Raw genomic sequence first — 21,996 nt, 5'->3', positions numbered from 1 at the left:
AGGGAGGCAAAACAGGCGTGCAGTGAAAGGAAGAGGAATTGCAATCCGAGCATCCGAGTTAAAGCAATTAGGAACTTCACATCCAGCTGTCGGCAGGTAATTGACCACTCGAACTCCAGTAACTATTAAGCAGCTTAGTTGAGTAAGTGTGTATTTAAGGGTTTACAGAAACAAGACAGCAAAGCGACACCCACCAGAACACACAACAGTCTAATGACGGCCGAGATCTGCTCGGAGAAGAGAGGGATCTGTTCGCACGGGGGTTTGCAGGCACCCGGCAAGTCTGATGAGGCTCTAGCTCTGCTCTGTGTCTGCGTGTTGCCAGACAACCAATGAGGCTGCAAAGCAAATCGCGTCCACAGCCTGCAGATTTCGGCGAGAAGCAGAGAGGTGACTTTTATTTAGAAAACAGGCACATGTTAATTTTGTGATTCAGGAAAGTAGCCTGAAACACCTTTTCTCTTGCAATAACCTACTATGTTTTCTCCTCCTTCCCATCTTTTTTGGCTGACAGATAACCCTGCTCTGATGCCATTTCGGATGTCCCAGTGAGAACTCTTAGAGATGCCTATTCTCTCCGGAGGCAGTGACCAAGACTATAGTAACATTAGCAACACTTCTTGTAATTCCTTGAGCCGCTTCTTTCCTGTCTCCGTTGAAACCCCTTCTGTCAAAGGGGTCCATTACCAAAGAGCCAGGAGGATTTACCATCCTGATCAAGTCTCTGCAGTTGATCTAAAGACAGAGATCATGATAAATGTTGGAGGCATCAAGTACCTGCTACCTTGGAGCACTTTAGATGAATTTCCCCTGACCAGACTGAGCAAACTTAAGTTTTGCAGCAGCTATGAAGAAATAATTCAACTGTGTGATGATTACGATGAAGACACCCATGAGTTCTTCTTTGACAGGAACCCCAACGCTTTTGGGATGATTGTCAGCTTTCTAGCAGCAGGGAAGCTGATGCTCTTAAGAGACATGTGTGCCTTGTCTTTTCAGGAGGAGCTGAGATACTGGGGGATTGAGGAATCCAACCTGGAGAACTGCTGCTTTCGAAAACTATTTCAGAAGCTGCAAGAGTTGGCTGAGGTACGCAAAGAAGAGGAGCTCCGGAGGAGCAAAGAAGCTGCATGTGTCTTGGATGAGAAAACCAAATTTGGACAGTTTATGAACAGACTCAGAGATATGGTAGAAAACCCCCAGTCAGGACTCCCAGGCAAAGTCTTTGCTTGTCTCTCCATTCTCTTTGTGGCCACCACAGCTATAAGCCTTTGTGTTAGCACAATGCCAGACTTAAGAGCCGAAGAAGACAGGGTAAGTCAGTCCTTTTTAACTGGTCTAACTACAGAATTAAAAGAAATTTGTCTGTCTTGCTAGAAATACATCATTTAAAAGATAAAAAAGATACAGAAAATCCATAACAATGAGGTTGAAAGCTGTTGCTGGTAATGAAACACTCTATAATGGAAAATGCAACAATGGCTTAAAATTAGTTCTATCATTTTCGAAATGATATTCAATTAAGAATAATGTGAGCAAAGTATTTTACTAATTGTTAGGTAAAATACAGGAAAGAGCTTCTGGACAGAACAGATATTACAGCTCTCTAATACAGCATTGTTTTTCCTTCCTAAGAAGCAGTTGCCAGTGTAAGTTATATTAACTTGCTAGCACTGAGACTTTCAAACTGACATTGTGGAGTTCTCTCTTCAACATGCTTTACTCTCTAGTTACAAGCAATCTCTTGTTTGGATACATCAGCTAAAGAAATATTTTCCTCTGACATCTTTGCTTTTAAAATAGCCAGGTATCTTCCCTTATGATAATACAGACAAACCTTTACAGAGGAAGAAATAGTCATTAATTTTTATAATGATGTTACATTTCAATAGTTGCATAGAGATTAATGGATGAGAGACAGATGAAGTATTTTCGCAGATACTGATACTTAAAAGCTGAGCCTCCAAAAATTGTAAATCCATGCAAATAGAATTCTGTAGTTGCCCACATGTATATGTACATATTGTAGGAGTAATGCCAAATACTAGCTGAACTGCTAACTGCATTGAAACTCTTCTCAAGTCAGTCATCCACATTAATTCGGGGCAAATAAATCAAGCCTGCATCATATATGAAGGATCTTCTCTATAACATTGTAGTGAGTATTTCAGCATTTTAAATATTTGTTATTCTAACAGTAAAACAGAGGAAAGTAACGATCCAAAGTTATTTCAGGTGTAGTAATGTCCAAATTCATCAGATAACCTTGACTAATCTCTTTAATGAATCCTGCACTTCATTTGCAAACTGCCCTTCTGAAAGTGTTGAGGAAATCCAGGTCAAACAAGCTCCTTGCCCAACCACTGCTGTGACACCCCTCAGAGTGTTGTGTAGTGGTGTATAAAGTCGTTTTTACAGTTGCAGCACAGCACGGCACGCACGATACAGAAATCTGCGTAAATTTTATTGCTCGAGCAGCAAGTCAAAGCAGCATGGTCATGGTGAAGATATGATATTTGATGTCTTTAAATAAAACTGAAGACTGCACAGCAGGCTGAAATTTAAGATCATTCCCTGTTCCATTTAACCCCTTGAATATTAACTTACATTTGCACAGGAAGACTATTACCTTTCAGTAATATAGTCTGGTGCTCTTACAGCCTTGCACAACTATTACTTTTGGCAGAAAAAAGTGTTAACACTGTTCCAATGCTTCTTCCAAGGAAGTGTTTTAAATATAGAACATCCTTCTTACAGCTAGATGTAAAAGCATTGCAAACTTCCTACTAACTTTGTTAATGAAGTCGTCTGATGCATTTTATCTTAATTTCCCGACCACTGCAGAAAAAGCTTTTATAAATACTTTTCATGCAAAAGAACAAGCACATAATGTTTCAGAGCTCAGCTAGATGTAATACGTTGTGTATTTTAAAAATAATTAACCATATGTTCGAAAGGGAAGCATGTTGAGGGTTATAAGTATCTCTGGTAGCTGCAGTGAAGCTGCTGTTCTTGGATTTCCTATAAAACACAGATGACATTACTACTTAGAGATATGCATACAAATCACTACTTTAAAAACAGGCAAACTCGATTAAAACAAGCTCAAAAGATGCAATATTTGAAGTGCAGAGGAGAGGATGAAGGATGAACTTGAGCAAAGGACCACATTTGTCCAAATATGTGGAAACATTACATAATTTACACTTACAGCACCAGTCTAAGGCACTTTGTCGTTGTCTCCCAGAAGCACAGAACACAGTATTAAAAGTCCTGTTATTCAAATCATTTAAAATTATGCCAGAGAAAACATAGGGGAAAATAGGAGACTAAATACCTTGTGGAAAAGCAGAGAATACCAACTACCAAATAGTAGCTTTTCTATCCTTAGGGACAGAAAATTTCCTAAATTTTCATCCCTAAGTTCGTAGCCTGCAGCACCTAAGATTTTCTGACTGAGATCTCAAAAAAGCGTTTTGGCTAGAACTGGGCAAATAACTTTGAGAACTTAATTGACTAAAAATGCTACATCTTGGCTGCGGCTGAGTCATACCCAGGCAAATCACAACTCTGTGTTGATTCGTATAATTCAGAATTGTTCACTGGCTGACCTCTGAAAGTGATTCCAAGATGGGGCTGCATTTACCAGCCACCTGGGACAGGCATGCAGAATCTGAAATTTTTGCTGTTTGGGCTGAATAAAGATCACAGGATATCTGTTTGCTCAGACACAAAAACCTGTCAAATTCCTTCGATAAAGTTTCTGAACAATCTGTACGTGCACAGCTAAATTCAAAGATGCCCTATCCTGAGGTTTATTCATTTCTGAGTTAAAGCTTGGCAAAACCTCTCTGTGTAAATGTGCTTACAAGCACTGCAAGGATCTGTTTTCCAATGTCACTGACACTGGATATTGAATTTATCCATTCTGAAATACAAATAAAAAAGGCTTTACCTCTGCTCTAGGGTCCTTTTTCTCATCATCACAGTCACATTAAGAGAGTGTGAACTGGATGGACTCCAGCTCAAGCAGAAGGATCAGAGTTAAAAAAAAAAATAAAAAAGGAAAAATAGTACAAGGTGACTTCCACTTCACTCAGAGGCTTGGCTGATCCCACCCTGCAGGCACATGAAATCACTTGTCCTTTCAGTAGTTGCTAAACCAAGTCTGCTTAGAAGGGAGACTAGCTGCCTGAGCAGGCAGAAGAGCAAACAGGAGTCCTCGCCATCCGAGGGAAAGTGAAAACTCCAGTCTCTGGGAGAGGGATGGCAAGGAGCCAGGGCAAGAGCATCCGCATCAGGGAAGCCCAGTCACCCTGGCAACCAGAGGGGAGGGAAGGAGCCATCGCTATGGGCAGCAGAAAAGGGAGGGGAGGGTTAGCCTAAAGATAGGACTACAACCAAAAGTAAAAATAAAGAACGAGTTATTATAACAGATACCATGCACACACCCTAGAATATGTCAAATGACATTTAGGAACCTCCTCAATAGAGATACGAAAGAACAAGACAGATAGATGGACAAACAGTTCTGTAACTATATAACACATAAGCACTTGCCATGAATCCCAACCCAGAGGGAATAGCCCCAGGCAAAGGAGGACAAAAGTTCAGGAAAACTCTAAAGCAGTAAATGTATAGCTCTGGTGATCTCAAGTTTAAGTCTGACCATGAAACAGATATACAAACGGATCTATCACACATGGTGCTAAGGAATGAGGACTCATTAGTCATAATCATGTTATTTGGGCATAAATCAGCTGAAACGTCACATCCTCAATGGTAATACATCCTTATCGAGGGTATTTGCAGCTGTTCTTTGTGGAGACCAAACTGTCTGCAGTAAGGAAGCAAATATAGTATCACCAAAACATAGTAATCAAGGCACGTGTGTATGTAGAGATAGAAAAAAGGCATTTTTGGAGGTGAGGAACTCCATATATCATTGATCTGAACCAGTAGCCTGAGAGAACTACAAATCTAAATCAGAGATCACGTATACAGGATAAGAAAGCCAAAGTGACAAAATCTACCAGTATTTCCCTCAAACACAGGAATTAAGATCATCCCACTAGAGACTAAGCAAAAGTCCCATCAAACTCCCCCAAACATCCCAGTCCCACATCGGAGTTACAATCAGAGTCCAAGAGGTGTAACTGAAATAGTCACTGCTCAGCACATCTAACCCAAAGGAAAAAACCATAATTATACCGGAGAACTACAGAATAAAACCACCGCAGAAGAGCCTGGACAGGGAGACTGCTTTGAAGCACTCTTGGGATTTTCTTTAGGAAGAGTTATTTCTTTTACTGAGTCCCTAAAATTGGCATCCTCTAGAGAAATGACTCAGCAGAACCAATACAGCAAGGTCTTTTCTTCAGGAAGGCAAGCAAATTAAGGTCAGAGGGGGGAAAAGAAGAAAAGGAAACCCCAGATATTTCCACTCCCTGTCCCTCAGCACCGGTAACAACCAAATAATTTTCTCCCAGTGTAGACGGCTTCCAACTAATCACGCTTACATGATGTTGGATTTAAGTGTGGCTTAAGAGAGAAGGAAACATCTGTTCTCGGTTCTCTCTCTTCTCAGGTATCAGTAAGTCAGACCTCATTACTACTAATTTTTGTATTTGGTCTTAACTGACCTTGAAAAGCTCGTGATCGCTTTATGTATTCTGTGTAACCTGGTGAAACATCACCAACATAAGCTGCAACCAGTAGGGGCAGATTTGATGATTTTATCTTGAAACTTAGAAAACTCATCTTTTTAAAGCTCCCATCCCTGGGGTTATTTGATTATGCAAAAAACTAATTCCTTTTAAGAGAGTAAGTTTTTAGTCTGTGGTTGGCCTGAGAATCCAGAAAACATTAACAGAGGAAATGAATCCAACATCTAACACGTAGTTTTTCATTTTACACCATTATTCGGAGGCCTTGACTTATGGTTTTTAATGTTTGATGTTGCTGATGTTGTCTCTATGATATTAAAACCAGCACATTTGGCTTGTACACTACAGGAAACTGACGAGAAACACATTTTCTTTAAAAGTGGAGTAATTTTACTTTCTAGGGGAAAACCCAATTTATTGGTCTTACTGTGAAGAGAAAGAAAATCAAAGAAGATATTTGTTTCATCAGGGTTACTACTGCCACAGCTAAATGTGTTAATTATAAAATTTCACATTGACTTGTATCTAGTCAGTTCAGCATGTGAAGATACGTTTGCAAGATGTATGTGCTCAGTACTCAAGCTATTAAATCCATTACAAAAGCATTAGAACATAAAGCTCCAACCCTGCCCACTACCCGCAGATAACATTAAATATCCCCAGTGAATGTATTAAAGGAAAACCCAAAGAACTTGGGAATGACTGGAGGAGATAATAATCCATCCAAAGAGTGTCAGCAAGAGGAGTGTAAACTCACTCAGTCTGCAAAAACTCTTCACCAAAGTGTAATTTGGCCAACTGTTAGAAGCAATCACCTTTGGTAAATTAAATACTGCAACCAGATTTTGGCAGATACTGCCAGTTACCATTTTTTTTAATAAGGGGGTCTAAATATTGATCAAAAAAAGAATTTTCTAGCTGACTAGCCAGGGCAAAAAGATTCCTGCTGAAACACCTTTTTCAATGACTAGTACGGAATACTTCTAAAGTTGAGGACCATCAGAATATACCTGAAAAAAGTAGGAGTATTTCACAGCAACTTGCTGTTCAAACTTGCCTTCTAACACAAGCACACATCACACAAAGCACTGCCCAGAATGACTTGCTCTATTGCAAAGAGATTAATGAAATCCTGGCTTTCAGAAACACTTCTAATGCTCATTTTAAAGTGTAAGACTATAAAGGTGTATGTGTCCAAGCCTATCTATAAATATATTGGTATATGGGTACGACTTGAAGTTACTTGGAACAAAACAAAGCTGGGTGTGCTTTGGTTTTATTGCATCTGCTCAGTACATTTTTCTGTGTTCTAAGCAGAACACTTAGTGCGGACACTCGTTCTCCTAAATTATCTAGTCATCTAGTACAATTCTGATTTCTTCTAACCATTTTGATCAGCAATGAATGTATCGCAGCATTTTAAAGCAGGAAATGCGCTTCAGTGAAGCACCAAAAAAAACCCAGTCTACTAGGTGTATTCGGCATGGTAGAATCCAGCTGACGTGTCTGCTTTGTGGATTGAATAAGTTAAATTAATAACAGTTGAAGAAAGATCGAAGAAATAGAAAGCTGTGAAACAACAGAAATCAGAATATTCAAGCCTGAGACTTTGATGTCTACAGAAATTCCTGCTTTATGGGATCTGCCTTCTTCTGAGGTTTGCATATCTGCTCAGTAACAACAAAAGCTTTGACCTTGAAATTGCACCATTATGCAAAGACTCTGATTTCATAGTTCCACACTATTAGTAATTGTTTTCCAGGCACAGGCAAACAGAATTGCATATTCCGGCATTAAATCGAATATGTACAACGTTGGTGAAGTTCACATGACTTAAGCCCTGCTCTACATAACCAAAGAGGGGCACCAGTGGAGGGCAGACGCTGCCGAACATCTGTGTCTCAGCTTACCCTCCCTGCCACAGAAAACAATTTCCTTTCAAAAGTCTGGACACTCCACTTCAGTGATTAAATGGATTCTGCATGGTTTTCAAAAGCTGGCTCCGCCAGTACAAGGTCCAATGTTCAGAAAGCACAATTAGACATTATTAGTTTGCCTTATGTTCATCCAGTTTTGGCTGTTTCCCAAGCGCACTAAGTCTCCGGGCTTTGCACGCTATCCTGGGGGGACACCCAGCTGTTCTAGCTGCTCTGCAACAGGCACTCAATCAGCTGCTAGTCCATGTGCCAGCACGTGTGCTCCTCACTGGAGCTTTCTTCTCCTTTGGCTGCTTTCAAGTTTGTAATACCCACACTGGGAAAAATCTTGTTTACTCTCCTCACCTGACTCATCTTAAGGGGTTCGGCACAGATGATTTTTTAATAAAAGCCTTCTTTGGGAAGATGGGTATTTCCTCTGAGGGAGGCACTGTTTGAAATCAATGCATCCTCCAAGTCTGTAGCAATAACGCAACAAGTATTAAAAATAAACAACCACCTAAATTTGTATGTGTTTCAGAAATTGCTCTTTGAACGTGATGGAAAACTTTTAGGACTCTTCAGTCTACTGCTGCAGTCAAATTCACAAGCTGGTATTTTAAATCTCAGCAAATCTAATTGCTAATTTCATTGCAGCATCAGGGCTATGAACTGCATGTGTTGTGTTTATTCCCACAGTGTCAGCACCTCCTGTTAGCACCAGTATTTTCCCTTACAACAGATTCAATCATATTTGGGACCCCACTGTACACCCTGTACTACACATGTACAATAACAGGTAGTTTCTACTCCAAAGAACTTACAATGCAGTGAGGAAAGAAGCAGAGAAGAAACAGTAACAGGGCAACTGATTTGACCAGCAGGAAAACTGGAAATTGAAGGTCATCCTCCTAAGTCCCAGATAAATACCTTGTCATTTTGACTATTTTGTTCTTCACAGTTACAAAATTAAGTCTGTTAAACTTCTTATTAGAAAAACAAGGAAAAGATAATACTTCCACATCCTTCTCCTAACACACGCACTCTGGGGTCAGCAATTGGTTTAAATCAAATTCAGAATCTTCAGACTGATTCTCATGGTGTTTGCAGAGTAAGGACTCAAGCTTAAAAGTTAATTGAAATATGTTTTTTTAGTTACACTTCTGCCCCAGAGGAGATAATTATGTGCTGGATACAGAGATAATCATTTCCTTCTATGTTCTGTCTAATGTCCACATTAATATAATCTTAATATTAGTTTAGTTTCCTCAAATGTTCTAGTTGTAGTAAATGTTTTCATAAGTCCAGGCTTCTTTCCCGTAAAGCAAAGTAAGTGGGAACTTGTTCTGTGATCGGAATACGCAGCACTCCTTTAACAAGCTCATCATTCTGTAAATCAGGTTACAGTCTCTTTCTCAGCAGGCTGTAAACCTTTAGATTTTATTGCACCAGTCTGTAACCATAAATCCAAGTACTGAAGTGATCCATAACGTCGGGTTTCCACGTTCTGCCTAACCACCACTCGACTCAGCAGAGCATGGTTTAATTATTCAAACAACAGCGGCAATGCGGTTGCAGTGATTCAGCAGTACCTGCAGCACTGCAGCTGGATCCCGCCGCTCCAGGTACGCAGGGAACACGGATTGGCACGACGCTTCCCGACCGAGTCATCATTTTACAGCCAAAAGGGATTTCTCCCCTGCATCTGTTCATTTGCTGCTGCGAGCAGGGCTACGAACAGCCGGGAGCTGGCTAGGTATCTCAGATCCCTACACCGAGGTCTGCACCTGCTTCACTACTCTCTAGACTTGCAGCTTCACCCAGTAGACCCACCGTCTTGGATTTGTGGACAGGCAAGAGCAAGAACCAAAGCTTGTTTTTTTCACCATTACATTAGCTTGTATTTTTTTCCACAGAGGGAATTGCCTGGGGAGAAGCTGTAGACCAGGATGCACTGCCCATGTATAACCTTGAGAAGTGCAAAAGGCTGGAAAACAGCACCCTGCCCAGGAAATGCCAACCTTGAGCTTAGAGAGGAAAATTCCTGTGAGTTTTGCTTCTAAATCCTCCACAAAGAGGGCTGAATGTTTTTTCTCTGAGTGGGCCAAAAGGCCAGGCTGCAAGAAGAGCAGTCTTGCTGAGATAAGCCTCTCTACTCAGTGCTGGACAGCACAAGCAGGCAGAAGGCAGGTCAATAGCCACAATACAGACCAATCCCATCTGCTCCTGCTTCAGTGGACACTGGCCTCTGTCCACAAACTGTGTGTGGATCAGAGGGAAGGATCTGAGCACTGACAGCCTGTACTTGAATGTGCCAAATAAAACCTGGACCTGCCAGGGTAAGTTTAGGAGATGTGAATTGCGACCTTGCATCAGTCATGCTGCCAGACATGTTTCTGGTGTTAAAGATGATGTTCTGGCAGCCCATCCTTTGACTGCAGAGTGCTAAACAGGTCCAGGTCCTCTGTTTAAGAAAACTGTCCTTTAGGACTCCAACAGAGGTCTGAATCAAGAAGAGTTAAGCATATTGCTTTATGAGTTCCTTCCCTGCCTTGTTCTGAGACTGCTCAGTGGGTGACTGAACACCACCAACAGCCCTTACTCAGAAGCAATTGCTACTGCATCTAGGGTAGGCCTAGCTGAGAAGAGGTTTCAGATCCTTTATGTCCATTGCTCATTTGTTTGATGATGATGAGCCAACTGGTTTCCATAAACGAACCCCGGGAACAACAGTGTTTGCATACAGTGGTTCAATCATGACTTCTAGCTGGGTTCAAGGACTTTTATCAACTTGGATTCATAAATAACATTCACTGCCTTTTGCATGTAAGATATGTATCTACATATTGCTGAGGTAGATGTTGATTTCCACTCTAAAGCTTTGAAAATATTAATCTCTGTAGGGACGGCGTGAATCCCAAATAATCCATATACTGACGTAGCAGTACTTATTAGCAAAGTGTTCTACAAGCTTTGGTGCAACTTTCACCATTTAACTAGGAAACAGATTATGTGACACAAGAAATACTTGAAGTCACTCGTGATCATGGACAGTGTTGACTGGCAAGCACAGAAAGGAGACCAGGAGAAATGATGCAGGTTTGCCTTTCTTGCATGCCAGACTCCACCCTATTTAGACATTGTGTGAAATCTCAAATGACACACCACGGAAAACAGGTTCAGATTGCTGCCAGTGACTTCCACAGAAGTTCAGTCAGTCAGACCATGGGCAGAAAGGTGGTACCTCTCCCGTTCCCATCCCAATACAGCTGCAGCACTGCACTTCCAACATAATGGGAATAAGATTTTCCCCCCAGTTTTCCTCAGTTTAAGAGAAACTTTGCATGCTTTCCCTTATATTTTTGGATCATTTCAGTCCCCTTTTTACACTCCAGAAATTGCTTACAAACGGTTTGTCTGGGGTTTGTTTTTTGTTTGTTTTTAAGAATCTGTAACAAAACATGAAGATCCCAAGGCCACAATATAGAGTTGGTGGGGATATAACATCCCTTTTCAGAAAAGTGCCAAACTTTACTAGTCTGCTGCTAACTAGTCAGCCACCACCTTACCATCAAAATGGCTCCACTGATCTCCATGGTGCTCTACAGAGGATGAGAAACTGATCTGTTCCATTTAATACTGGTGAGGGGACCAGAGGTAAAACCAGAAACCCTTTCTATCAATGTGCCACACAGCCTTCAGCTGCTAACAGGCCAGACAGACTCGGGTTCAAAAGCTCAGAATCCTCAAACAGTTTTATAAGAGAACCACACTGAAATGTGCAATGTGCAAAATACAAGTTATCACATAAAATCTTCAGCTTTTATGAAAAAAAAAACACCTTGCAATGGACTAAAGGGTAAATATCCACCACAAAAGGTAATGGGGTAAATCTTTGGCAGTAGGAAATTAGTTGGCAGATCAGGTAATGATTCAGAGCAAGTTTTCCACAGTATATTTTAATTACAAAGTGTCTTAGAGTGCAACCAAATGGGACACAAAAGGTCAACACGGAGCAGATCCCAAAAGCGTAAGAATAGTTCCTTGGTGTTCTCATCCAGTTATCTACAAATAATACATTTTTAACTTGTCCAGAAAATGTAACAAAGTGAGTTGCATCTGAAAACCAAGGTGAATAGACAAGATATATATTCCATAGAAGAAATTCTGATTCAGTCTCTCTGGGCATTGCCACAATTATTGATGCGTGTAAAGATATTATTTTCACTAGATGAGATTTATATCTCTTGTAAGATATCTTAGTGCAGCATAACTCTGAGAGTTGGTTTTGTTTATTATCCTAGATGTCATTATGCCTTAACTAATGTTTCCTGGTAAACTAAAAGGGCACTCTGCCAGGAAATTTATCTTATTTACCTTATCTCGTGAGTGGCACATACCTCAACTTCATTTAGCTTGAATTCTCAGTGACTACATTACTCTTCTGTAAGCTCACTTGTGCAATTGAAGTCTGAGATTCAGCCACCACCACACACTGCCCTGGCCAGTCCTGGCCTCGGAGGTGCTGAATCCCTGAACTTCAGATCCTTTCAAAAAAGGTGCTCCAAGATTGTGACTGGACACTCAGCAGAGCCACACAATTTCTCACTATTAGAAATATTACATTCTAAGCATTGTCCTCGCACAGATCCAACTTGCTTAAACTTTTTTGAAGAGTGCACAATAAGAAAGCAAAATTTATTGAAATTCTTGATCACAAACTGGATATAAATTTGAATATATAACCCACAGCTCACCCACACTTTAAAACTGCAGTCTCAGTCCCTTCATCTCAAAAAGGAAAAGGGCCAGAGAAAGGTAACAAGGATGGAATGACTTCATGCAAGGACTAAGGCAGCCAGAATTCCTGAGGATGGGAACAAGCTATGACAGTGGCTGCAATGGAGGTCTACAAAATCACAAACGGCAGGAAATGAGTAAATGTCAATCAAGAAGTCAGCGCCCCTTCCAGGGACAGAGCTTAGGGACATTAGATGAAACTAATGGGAATGTAGTTCAAAGCAAGGAGGTGAGTCTCCATGCAACAGGCAGCCGACAAAAGAAAAGCCAAAATTCATAGGAGAGCAATTCAGTTTGCTTACACGAACACCACCCTCAGCTCAGGAAGCTCTGGAGTGGAAAAGAGGAGCCAGGAGATTTGCCTCGGGCATCCGTTTTCTCAGGCTGTTGGAACAGGGCACTGGGCTAACTGGACTCAGTACTGTCATATTTTATTATGAGACTGTTTTTTCACATCTAAAGAGAAGTTAATACAAGTATCCTAAAATGAGCAATTTTATTGTAACACTATAAACATTCCAACGCATAAGAGAACCCAGAAAATGAGCCATTGCCTTCTACAGCAGAAGGCAATCATAAAAAAGAACATGAATCCTTATTATCTCTGGTGGTACAGAAGTTTGAAACAGCCACTTTGCTTCTTCGAGGTGGTTTATAAATTTTAAAAATCACTCAATATTTCAGGCACCAGGCTCAGTATACATCTTTTTACATACAAAATATTGTTTCCTTCATTGCTGAGCCAAATGCTCTTTTCATACGCAAGATCAATATCAGGCACTCATTTTACTACGTTTTTATCATGCATTGTAGAATTTCAGCTAGACACAAGTTCCATAAATCCTGATAAATTCTTGCATTGTTCAAAAGTAAATCTGCAGGACAAATAAAGTACAAAGGGTTGGATGCTCACTCACCACTGGCTTTGGGGTAACTGTTTTCCCGTCAGAGTTGATGACACTTTGAGTACTGAAGGATGCTAAGGCAGTGTAAAACATATCAGAGGGTTTTGGTGAAAAACAAAATGCTGTGGTCAGTTACAAATCAAACCTCATCTTCCCCTCATGTTCACAGTCAACACCACACTGGCTTGGAGCTTTTACAGGTTCTTCTACACCATGGTACTTTGGATGCAAAAATTCAGTCAGGAGGAGGAAGAAGTCAGTGGCAAATTTGACTCAAAGATGCGGAAATAAAAGCTCAGAATCCTGTTCTAGTTAATGGTGAGGTCAAGAGAGGGAGTTGTTTACTGCGTTTTGCATTGGCAGGCACTAATCAGTAGAATTTCCCAAATGGGTTTCCTTTGTTCAGAAAGAGGAAATACATAGAAGCTGTTGTGGCACAGAAATTCCTTTATTGGCTATTTATGCAAAAAACTCTTTCATGGAGGAGAGTATTGGGCCCGTAATTTGGCAGCTCACTGACAGTAACTAACATCTGATGTGAATTTGGTGATGACAGCAAAAATTTGAAATCTACCACTGTCAGCGGCATCAGTGTTTTGCTAAGAACATAGCATTTGAAGTCAGTGTGTTATTCTACCTGCACTTTGGACAACAGCTGTAAGTGGAACATGAAGCACTTTGAAGTCTAAAATCATCAAAAATACTGGGAGAAACAGAAATTGGCTTTGGTATTTAATATTTCCCCTTTTTCCCTCTTATCATTGCAATATTTGCTCCTTTTGAACAGGATGTTCAAAATTATCAAGAATCTTCAAAAAGACTGACATTAGAGAGGGATATTCTATAAAAACCATGCCACATATATAACAGTTTATAAAAATATTTCTAATATATAAAAAATTCACATACAAACTCACTGGATGAGCACGTTCTCATTAAATCCCATAAAGCCAGGGTCTTACACTCTCTCTCCAGACACTGGGACAGAGAAATAAGCAGATAGGCAAAGAAAGAGGCTTGGAAGTTTCTGGCAGATGTTATATATGGATTGACTAAATCACCGTACACCTACACTGTATAAGGGAGTGCAATTGCCCTGCTGTGAGATGGTAGCCCAGCTGCATTATTTCTAGGGCTTGAGTTAGTCGCCTCCGCACAGAACTACTGTGCTGCATGGATAAATCACTTCCCTCTGAGACACTGGGCTGGTTTTGCTGCATGCCTTCACCAAGTGTAGGCATGTCTGAAGCAAACACATCCTTATTTTTCTGTCTCTTCTGAAAGAAAAAAAAAAAAAGCACAGAATTTTCTGCTTTAGTCACAGTGTCAGAGACTGATATTGTCGTTCTTCTGTTTGCTGCAGCAGAAAAAGGGACTGTGGTATGAATCACATGCAAACGTTTCTGAAATGTTTTTTGCAAAGTACATAGAAAAGACAGTGTGTTAACAGGGGAGAGCTCACCGTCCCTTACATCCACAACTATGCACAAAGGAGAAATAAAATGCACAGTAACATTCCTGAAAAGTTTGGTTTGAAGGATGCTCTTCCAAAAAATGAAATACGCCTTTAGGAAGCTGACTGCATAAATTGCTTGCTCTAAAAACATAACTTTCCACGGGGAATACTGAGGCAACCAAGGATGGCGAGAAGGAAAAAAATCTCCCAGCCAGTCCTTACAATGCCACACCTTGAAATTTTGCACTTAATTCAAAAGACACCCTAGATCTTAATGGTTAAAACTTCCAGCAAACAAAATTTCTTTTATTCTATTTTCCAAGGAAGGAAGAGCGAAAACTACATCATGATCTAAGAGCAACGTCACCTGTAAATGTATAAAGGTAAATAAGTAACAGATGTACTGGAAATTCAGCCCCGTTAAGAAAAAATAAAACAAATCTTGATGGGAAGATGAATAATTCACAGGCCACATCACTAGAGTGACCACAGGCAGGTCTGTGCGGAGTCCAGGCTGCACTGTACAAATCATTTACAACTCAGAAAAAGTGAACACTGCCTAACACAACTGCTGATTGCAAGCAATCTCATCAGGCCAAGTCAGCAGCTCTGCTAACATCAAGGCACTCCAGGCACTGCCATGGCAATGACTTCAAACGGGGCCACAACCTCATCCTGTACACGTAACTCGAGCAGGGTCAAGTCTCCAGCACCTTTTGCAATGTTACTTTAAGAAATAAATTATGACATTGACAGTCTGCTGCACAGAAACAGGAAAAATCCCCAAATGGTGCTACGGAGCTAAATTGTTCTGAGGTTTACACAGGGTAAAACATTTACATAAGGGATACGTTACCATTTTCCCCGGGGAACCTCAGATAGCCAAAGATATAACCACTGCCTGAACAAAAAGACTTGTTACTCCCAGGAATAGCAGTAATTCTACCACAAGGGACGACCTAAAAAACCAACACCGCGTTGCAATGCAGAGGGCAACTGAACACTGGGAGTAAGTTTAATTAGTAGTAGGGGTATGTGTTTCCCATGGTGTTTTTAATCAATATTGCTTGCGAAATTTGACTGAGAATGGATAACTCAGTATGAGAAACTGTTCCTCTAAATTGCTGAGTTTCAGAGACAGGCTCTCAGGAAAGATGCCGACAGCAGCCTTGCCTTCATCCTACAGAGGTGACAAAAAACCCATTCATGAACCAAGGGTCTGCAGTTATTCCTGAGTAACACATGGCCACTCTGCTCTTCCAAAAGGAGGTTCTTTCTCTGCACAGATCCTCCTCATCGTTGCCAGTTGTGTTTGACCTGTCGCAGTTGTGAACATCTCAGAGGTGCCAGTCCCTGCTCAGCAAGAATACAAGGAGACTCTCTAACTTTGCTAAGCCTTCACATGCAAAAGTTGTAGCTGGACAGAGCTATTTGCTAAATATTAATTTTCAAGCAGCTTAAAAATCTGAAATTAAATTACTGCCTTCTACATTTGGCGTTTCTGGAACATGCAGTGACAATCTATATTCTGGGTCCAGCCTGGAATTTCAGAGGGTTGTGATACTAGTAATCCCTTTCTCTGGTGCTCAGTTATAGCTGAGATTTCTCATCTTCACCAAAAATTCAAACACTGTACACTTCATATGTGAGTGTGTAGACAATGTGCTCAGCAAAGAAAAGCACACAAGGCTGCTTCCAAGTCAGCCAAAGTCCATGAAAGACTCCGGTTCTCTCAAACTGATGCAAGAACTTAATGTAAATAGCAGCATGTCCCTGTGAAAATATCATGCAAGTACCTGTCAGGTGGCATTCTTCAATAAACTTATTCACAATGCTTAAAAGCAAAAAACCAGCGTTAGTCTAATCACAAGACCAGGTTTCTTAAGAACATATTAGTTCTCCGTACGGGTACAGGAATGTATTTATCAATAGAATGGATAAGGTGTGTAAGAAAGCAGTGACACCACTATTTAAAACCAACGTGTTCTTTTCACGGGGAGGTGTCCAGCTGCTGAGCAGTACAAACTGCTGTGATCGCCATTTCTGATCTTCTGTAAGGCAAAAAATGGTGGCAATACATGGTTTGTTTTCCATCCCTTGAAATACAACAAGCAGACCCTGTGCATACGAAGGAGGCAGCATGTTCACCTCATCCCTGTCATCGATGTGTCCACCTATTAACTCACTCTTTGGATGGATGTAGCCTCGTGGCTGCCCATCACTAAAGGACAAAGCTCAGTGTAGTCTCTTGCTTACCCAGTTACGAGTTAATTTACATCTGTCTCTTTTTTTTCACTGGAATAGGTTGAAAGAAGTTTCATTTTTTAAGCTTAGCTCAGGAAAATTAAAAACGTGAATCCGAAGTAGTTCAACTAACACAATTGCTTTGATCACAGAACTCAGAAAGCATTGCTTACAGCATGTGGCCTCCATACTGGGAGAGGATTCTTCAAGGCAAGTTTCACCTTGGGTGGATATTTATTTTCCTTTAGATTAAAACATTTGCATGTACAGAAAGAAATGAGATTTATATATGGCATAACTGAGCCAAGGATGCAGATGACTTAACGAATATCTCTGAACCACTTTTAATTACACCAGAGTACACAGCATTTGTGAAAGCACCATGCATTGAACAGCACCAGAAGTTTATAGAGACATTCAAACATTAATCTTTCTTTTGAAGAGAAACTGATTTTTGTACAGGCTTATAAATCAGTCAAGGTTAAATTAATTTCTATTTGAGAGCAGAAAGTGGGACTTCTTTGGGACCTACAGGCTTCTTGCCAAGACTTTACACTGAGAGGAGTTTCATTCATTTAGACTGGAAGAAGCAACATAATCAAAATAAATAGGTAGATATATCTGTTCATTCACATATTTCACACGCTCATTATCATCTATACACCATTGAAAGATGGCTGCCATATGACTACCTGTTAGCTGGGATTTGTTCATTTCTGATACCAATGACTCAAGCAGACACATATTGCTTCTTCCCTAGTGTTTTTGGATGCTGGTTCACAGACTGTTCTTTTATTTAATTCTCTTTTTGTTTTGTGTCAGGGCGAGTGTTCCCAGAAGTGCTATTACATCTTCGTCATAGAGACCATCTGTGTGGCTTGGTTTTCCCTGGAGTTCTGCCTCAGATTCATTCAGGCGAGGAGCAAGTGTCAGTTCTTCAAAGGACCCCTAAATATCATTGACTTCTTGGCTATTTCACCCTACTACGTTTCCCTCATCTTCTCAGAGGATGACACAAACGAGGAGGACGACAGGCCAAGCAGCAACACATATCTGGAGAAGGTTGGTCTGGTGCTACGGGTTTTACGTGCCTTGAGGATCTTGTACGTAATGCGCCTTGCCCGACACTCCTTGGGCTTGCAGACTTTGGGCCTCACAGTTCGGAGATGCACACGGGAATTTGGCCTGCTTTTACTCTTCTTGTGCGTGGCTGTCACTCTCTTTTCTCCTTTGGTCTATCTCGCCGAGAACGAATCTGGGAAGGTGCTTGAATTTACGAGCATACCTGCTTCTTACTGGTGGGCTATCATTTCAATGACCACTGTAGGGTACGGAGATATGGTACCACGGAGCGTCCCAGGCCAGATGGTGGCTCTGAGCAGCATCCTCAGTGGGATTCTCATCATGTCTTTTCCTGCAACATCAATATTCCACACTTTCTCCCATTCCTACTCGGAGTTGAGAAAGGAACATGAACGATTGCAGTCTCGGTTAAACAGAGTGAAAAATGCCAATCACTCTGGTGAAAGTGACACCTTCAATGAGACAGACAGCTTGATCCTGGAAGATCAAGCATCACCAATCAAATACATTTACAGAGGGAACTAAGCCCAGTTGTACAGCGTTCCCAAGAACAGGAACAGAGATGTACACATGTGTGTCACCATAACACACAAAGCAAAGCAACAACATAGGTTACGATGCTCTTTTTCTCCGCCAGCACAGGTATAATACGCAGCCAAGCCAACGCAGCTAGCTCCAACCCATTGTTATGGAGCTGGAGGTTTTGAGAATGTCCAAAGTCAGAGTTTATTCAACAATAAATATTCATTCTTCTCCATGACTAGTAAGAATAAACTTTGTCCCTGCCAGTCACGTATCTTGCTGAGTACCTAATATTGAATGAGTAACAAACAAAACAGCTTCTGTTGGCACAAATACACTTGTTATTTTATTTGCCTTTGAGTTTCCAGTGTTCTTGCAACTAATATCTTGAGCCAAGCATTAGAATGGATTCTTTCGGGGCTACACACCAGTGTTGTTTCTACAATGCTCATCCACCAGGTATACAGAAGAAGCCTCAATACAAATCTGAATTCTGTATCTAAAGCCACTTATAAGCTTGAAGTAAAAGCACTGTATGTGAAAGCTTTCAAAGTCTGCCGGCAGCCAGATGATCCATCTATAAACAACAAATTGCACTGCTATTGTATGAAATACATAGTGTTTGCAAGAGAACTTGCTTGAAATGCAGTTGCAGTCTGCAAACGGTAAACATTTCACACTAGACAGCAAAAGTTTTCAAACTTCTTTTTCATATACTTATTTAAAACAATAATGAGGAATAAAAAACCCCCAAACTTACTGACCATATCAAAAAGAGTTGGTGTTATCTTTTTTTACTGAATAGCGATGGCTTCTCTGGAAGAAAAAGAAAAAATAGAGTTATTGGAAGTGAGATGACAGCTCAGAAGTATCCAAATGCATGGCCAGTAAAGAGTGAGGTGAATGATTGCCAGAGAGGCAGTGGGAGTGATTTCCTAATGCAAATGGAAGATGTCTCTTTTGGGATATCCAAGTATAGCCAGAAGAAAGCGACAGGACTACACAGAAGTCAACAATGCTACTTCATGGGATAGTTAAGATGATCCTCCACAATTCGACCCTTTAGATGCTGTGAGTTAGTGAGAACCGACACCGAGACACAAAGGCCAGGTTCGTGCAAACGCCTGTGTGTTTAGAGCCTGCATCAGCTCACAAGTCCTCAGTTTGTAAGCCTGGCGATAAAAAGGAGAGTTTATGACCTCTGGATGAAGGTGCAGGCCACTCAGTACCGCAGAGATGTTGTGAGGTTATGCACAGAGAAAATCAGAAGGGCCAAAGCCCAACCAGAACTTAATCTGGCTACTGCCGTAAAAGACAATAAAAAATGTTTCTATAAATACATTAGCAACAAAAGGAGGGCTAAGGAGAATCTCCATCCTTTATTGGATGTAGAGGGAAACATAGTGACAAGGGATGAAGAAAAGGCTGAGGTACTGAATGCCTTCTTTTCCTCAGTCTTTAATAGTAAGACCAGTTGTTCTCCAGGTACTCAGCTCCCTGAGTTGGAAGACAGGGAGCAGAATGAGGGCCCCATAATCCAAGGGGGGTTTATGAAAGCCAGGTCCTGCTCGACTAACCTGTTCTCCTTCTATGACAAGGTGACCCACTTAGTGGATGAGGGAAAGGCTCTGGATGCTGTCTACCCAGACTTTAGTAAAGCCTTTGGCACAGTTTCCCACAGCATTCTCCTGGAGAAACTGGCTGCTCATGTCTTGGATGGGCATACGCTTTGCTGGGTTAAAAACTGGCTAGATGACCGGGCTCAAAGAGTTCTGGTGACTGGAGTTAAAACCAGTTGGCAGCCAGTCACAAGTGGTGTTCCCCAGGGCTCAGAACTGGAGCCAGTTCTGTTTAATGTATTTATCAATGACCCGGACAAGGGGATCAAGTGCACCCTCAGTAAGTTTGCAGATGACACCAAGTTGGGTGGGAATGTTGATCTGTTTGAGGATGGGAAGGCTCTGCAGAGCATCTGGGCAGGCTGGGCTGATGGGCCGAGGACAATTGTATGAGGTTCAACAAGGCCAAGTGCTCAGCCCTGCACTTGGCTCACCATAGCCCCATGCAACACTACAGGCTTGAGGAAGAGCAGCTGGAAAACTGCCTGACAGAAAAGAACCTGGAGGTATTGGTTGATAGCCAGCTGAATATGAGCCAGTGGTGCGCCCAGGTGGCCAACAGCATCCTGGCTTGTATCAGAAATAGCATGGCCAGCAGGACTAGGGAAAGGATCGTCCCTCTTTACTCCACACTGGTGAGGCCACATCTTGAATACTGTGTTCAGTTTTGGGCCCTTCACTAAAACCAAGACACTGAGGTGCTGGAGCGTGTCCAAAGAAGGGCAATGAAGCTGGCGAAGGGTCCAGAGCACAAGTTTTATGAGGAGTGGCTGAGGTAATCGGGATTGTTTATCCTGGAGAAAAGGAGGCTCAGGGGAAACCTTATTGCTCTCTACAACTACCTGAAAGGAGGATGTAGCGAGGCGGGTGTCAGTCTCTTCTCCCAGATAACAAGCAATAGGACAAGAGGAAATGGCCTCAAGCTTCACCAGGGGAGGTTTAGATTAGGAAATTGTTTGGAAAAATTTCTTCACGGAAAGGTTCGTCAAACATTGAAACAGGCTGCCCAGGGAAGTGGTTGAGCCACTGTTCCCGGAGGTATTTAAAGAAGATGTGCAGATGTGGTGCTTAGGGACAGGGTTTAGTGGTGGCCTCGGCAGTGCTAGGTTAACGGTTGGACTTTATGATCTTAGAGATCTTTTCCAACTTAAATGATTCTATGATTCTACAACTCTAAGCAGTCCTGTTGATACCCGTAGAACTTTGACACGCTAAACATTGGGCATGTATTTAAGTACTGAGATGACTCAAGGCCTAAATTATTTTTTAATCAGATTTGCAGCTTTCAGTATTCCATTTCTTAAATCCTACCAAGGTCCCCATGACCTTGTGGTGGAGCAAAGCTCAGTTGCAGTTTTCAGCAGGCACCATTCTCGCACAGTACGGTGCAGTTTGGAGCCCCAGGGGTACTTCCAGGCATTGTGACCCGTCTCCCATGTGGACACACACACAGAGTCACCTGCAGAGTTACGCAACTTCATGTGGGCATTTGGTTGTTCTGGGTTTTAGATGCTATCCTCACTGTGCTGCGCAGCTTAAGTACAGAAAAGCACAGTTGTTGGCACAATTTGGATCACGTGACTCAAATTAATCTCTTGGATTTGTCTTGCTATTGACCCTATGATTTAAACCGGAGAAACTGTAGCGGATTATAGATGGGATGTTCCAACACAATTGGAACAAGTCGACACTAGATGACAGGCATTTATATTTGCCACATACAGGGTGGAATTTCTGCTGGCTTATGCATAGGTCCATCTGATTTTTTTTTTCTCCAATTAGCAT

At 41.4% G+C, this 21,996-nt stretch overlaps 1 protein-coding gene across 1 annotated transcript; it reads left to right on the top strand.

Moving 5' to 3' along the window:
* The first annotated feature begins 564 nt into the window (after positions 1-564).
* On the top strand, positions 565-18,595 carry KCNG4 (potassium voltage-gated channel modifier subfamily G member 4). Its single transcript, XM_009980583.1, has 2 exons — positions 565-1,314; positions 17,810-18,595. The coding sequence occupies exons 1-2, from the start codon at positions 565-567 to the stop codon at positions 18,593-18,595; spliced, it is 1,536 nt and encodes a 511-aa protein (XP_009978885.1).
* Positions 18,596-21,996: the final 3,401 nt, after the last annotated feature.

The sequence above is a fragment of the Tauraco erythrolophus genome, chromosome 15, assembly GCF_009769465.1.
Source record: "Tauraco erythrolophus isolate bTauEry1 chromosome 15, bTauEry1.pri, whole genome shotgun sequence".
NCBI classification, from domain to species: Eukaryota; Metazoa; Chordata; class Aves; order Musophagiformes; family Musophagidae; genus Tauraco; species Tauraco erythrolophus.
This window is presented reverse-complemented; position numbering and strand designations above follow the sequence as displayed.

Coding starts and splice junctions, on each gene's coding strand:
- KCNG4 (XM_009980583.1), top strand. CDS start 565: ATGCCTATTCTCTCCGGAGGCAGTGACCAAGACTATAGTAACATTAGC. Junction 1,315..17,809: donor TAAGAGCCGAAGAAGACAGG/GTAAGTCAGTCC, acceptor GTTTTGTGTCAG/GGCGAGTGTTCCCAGAAGTG.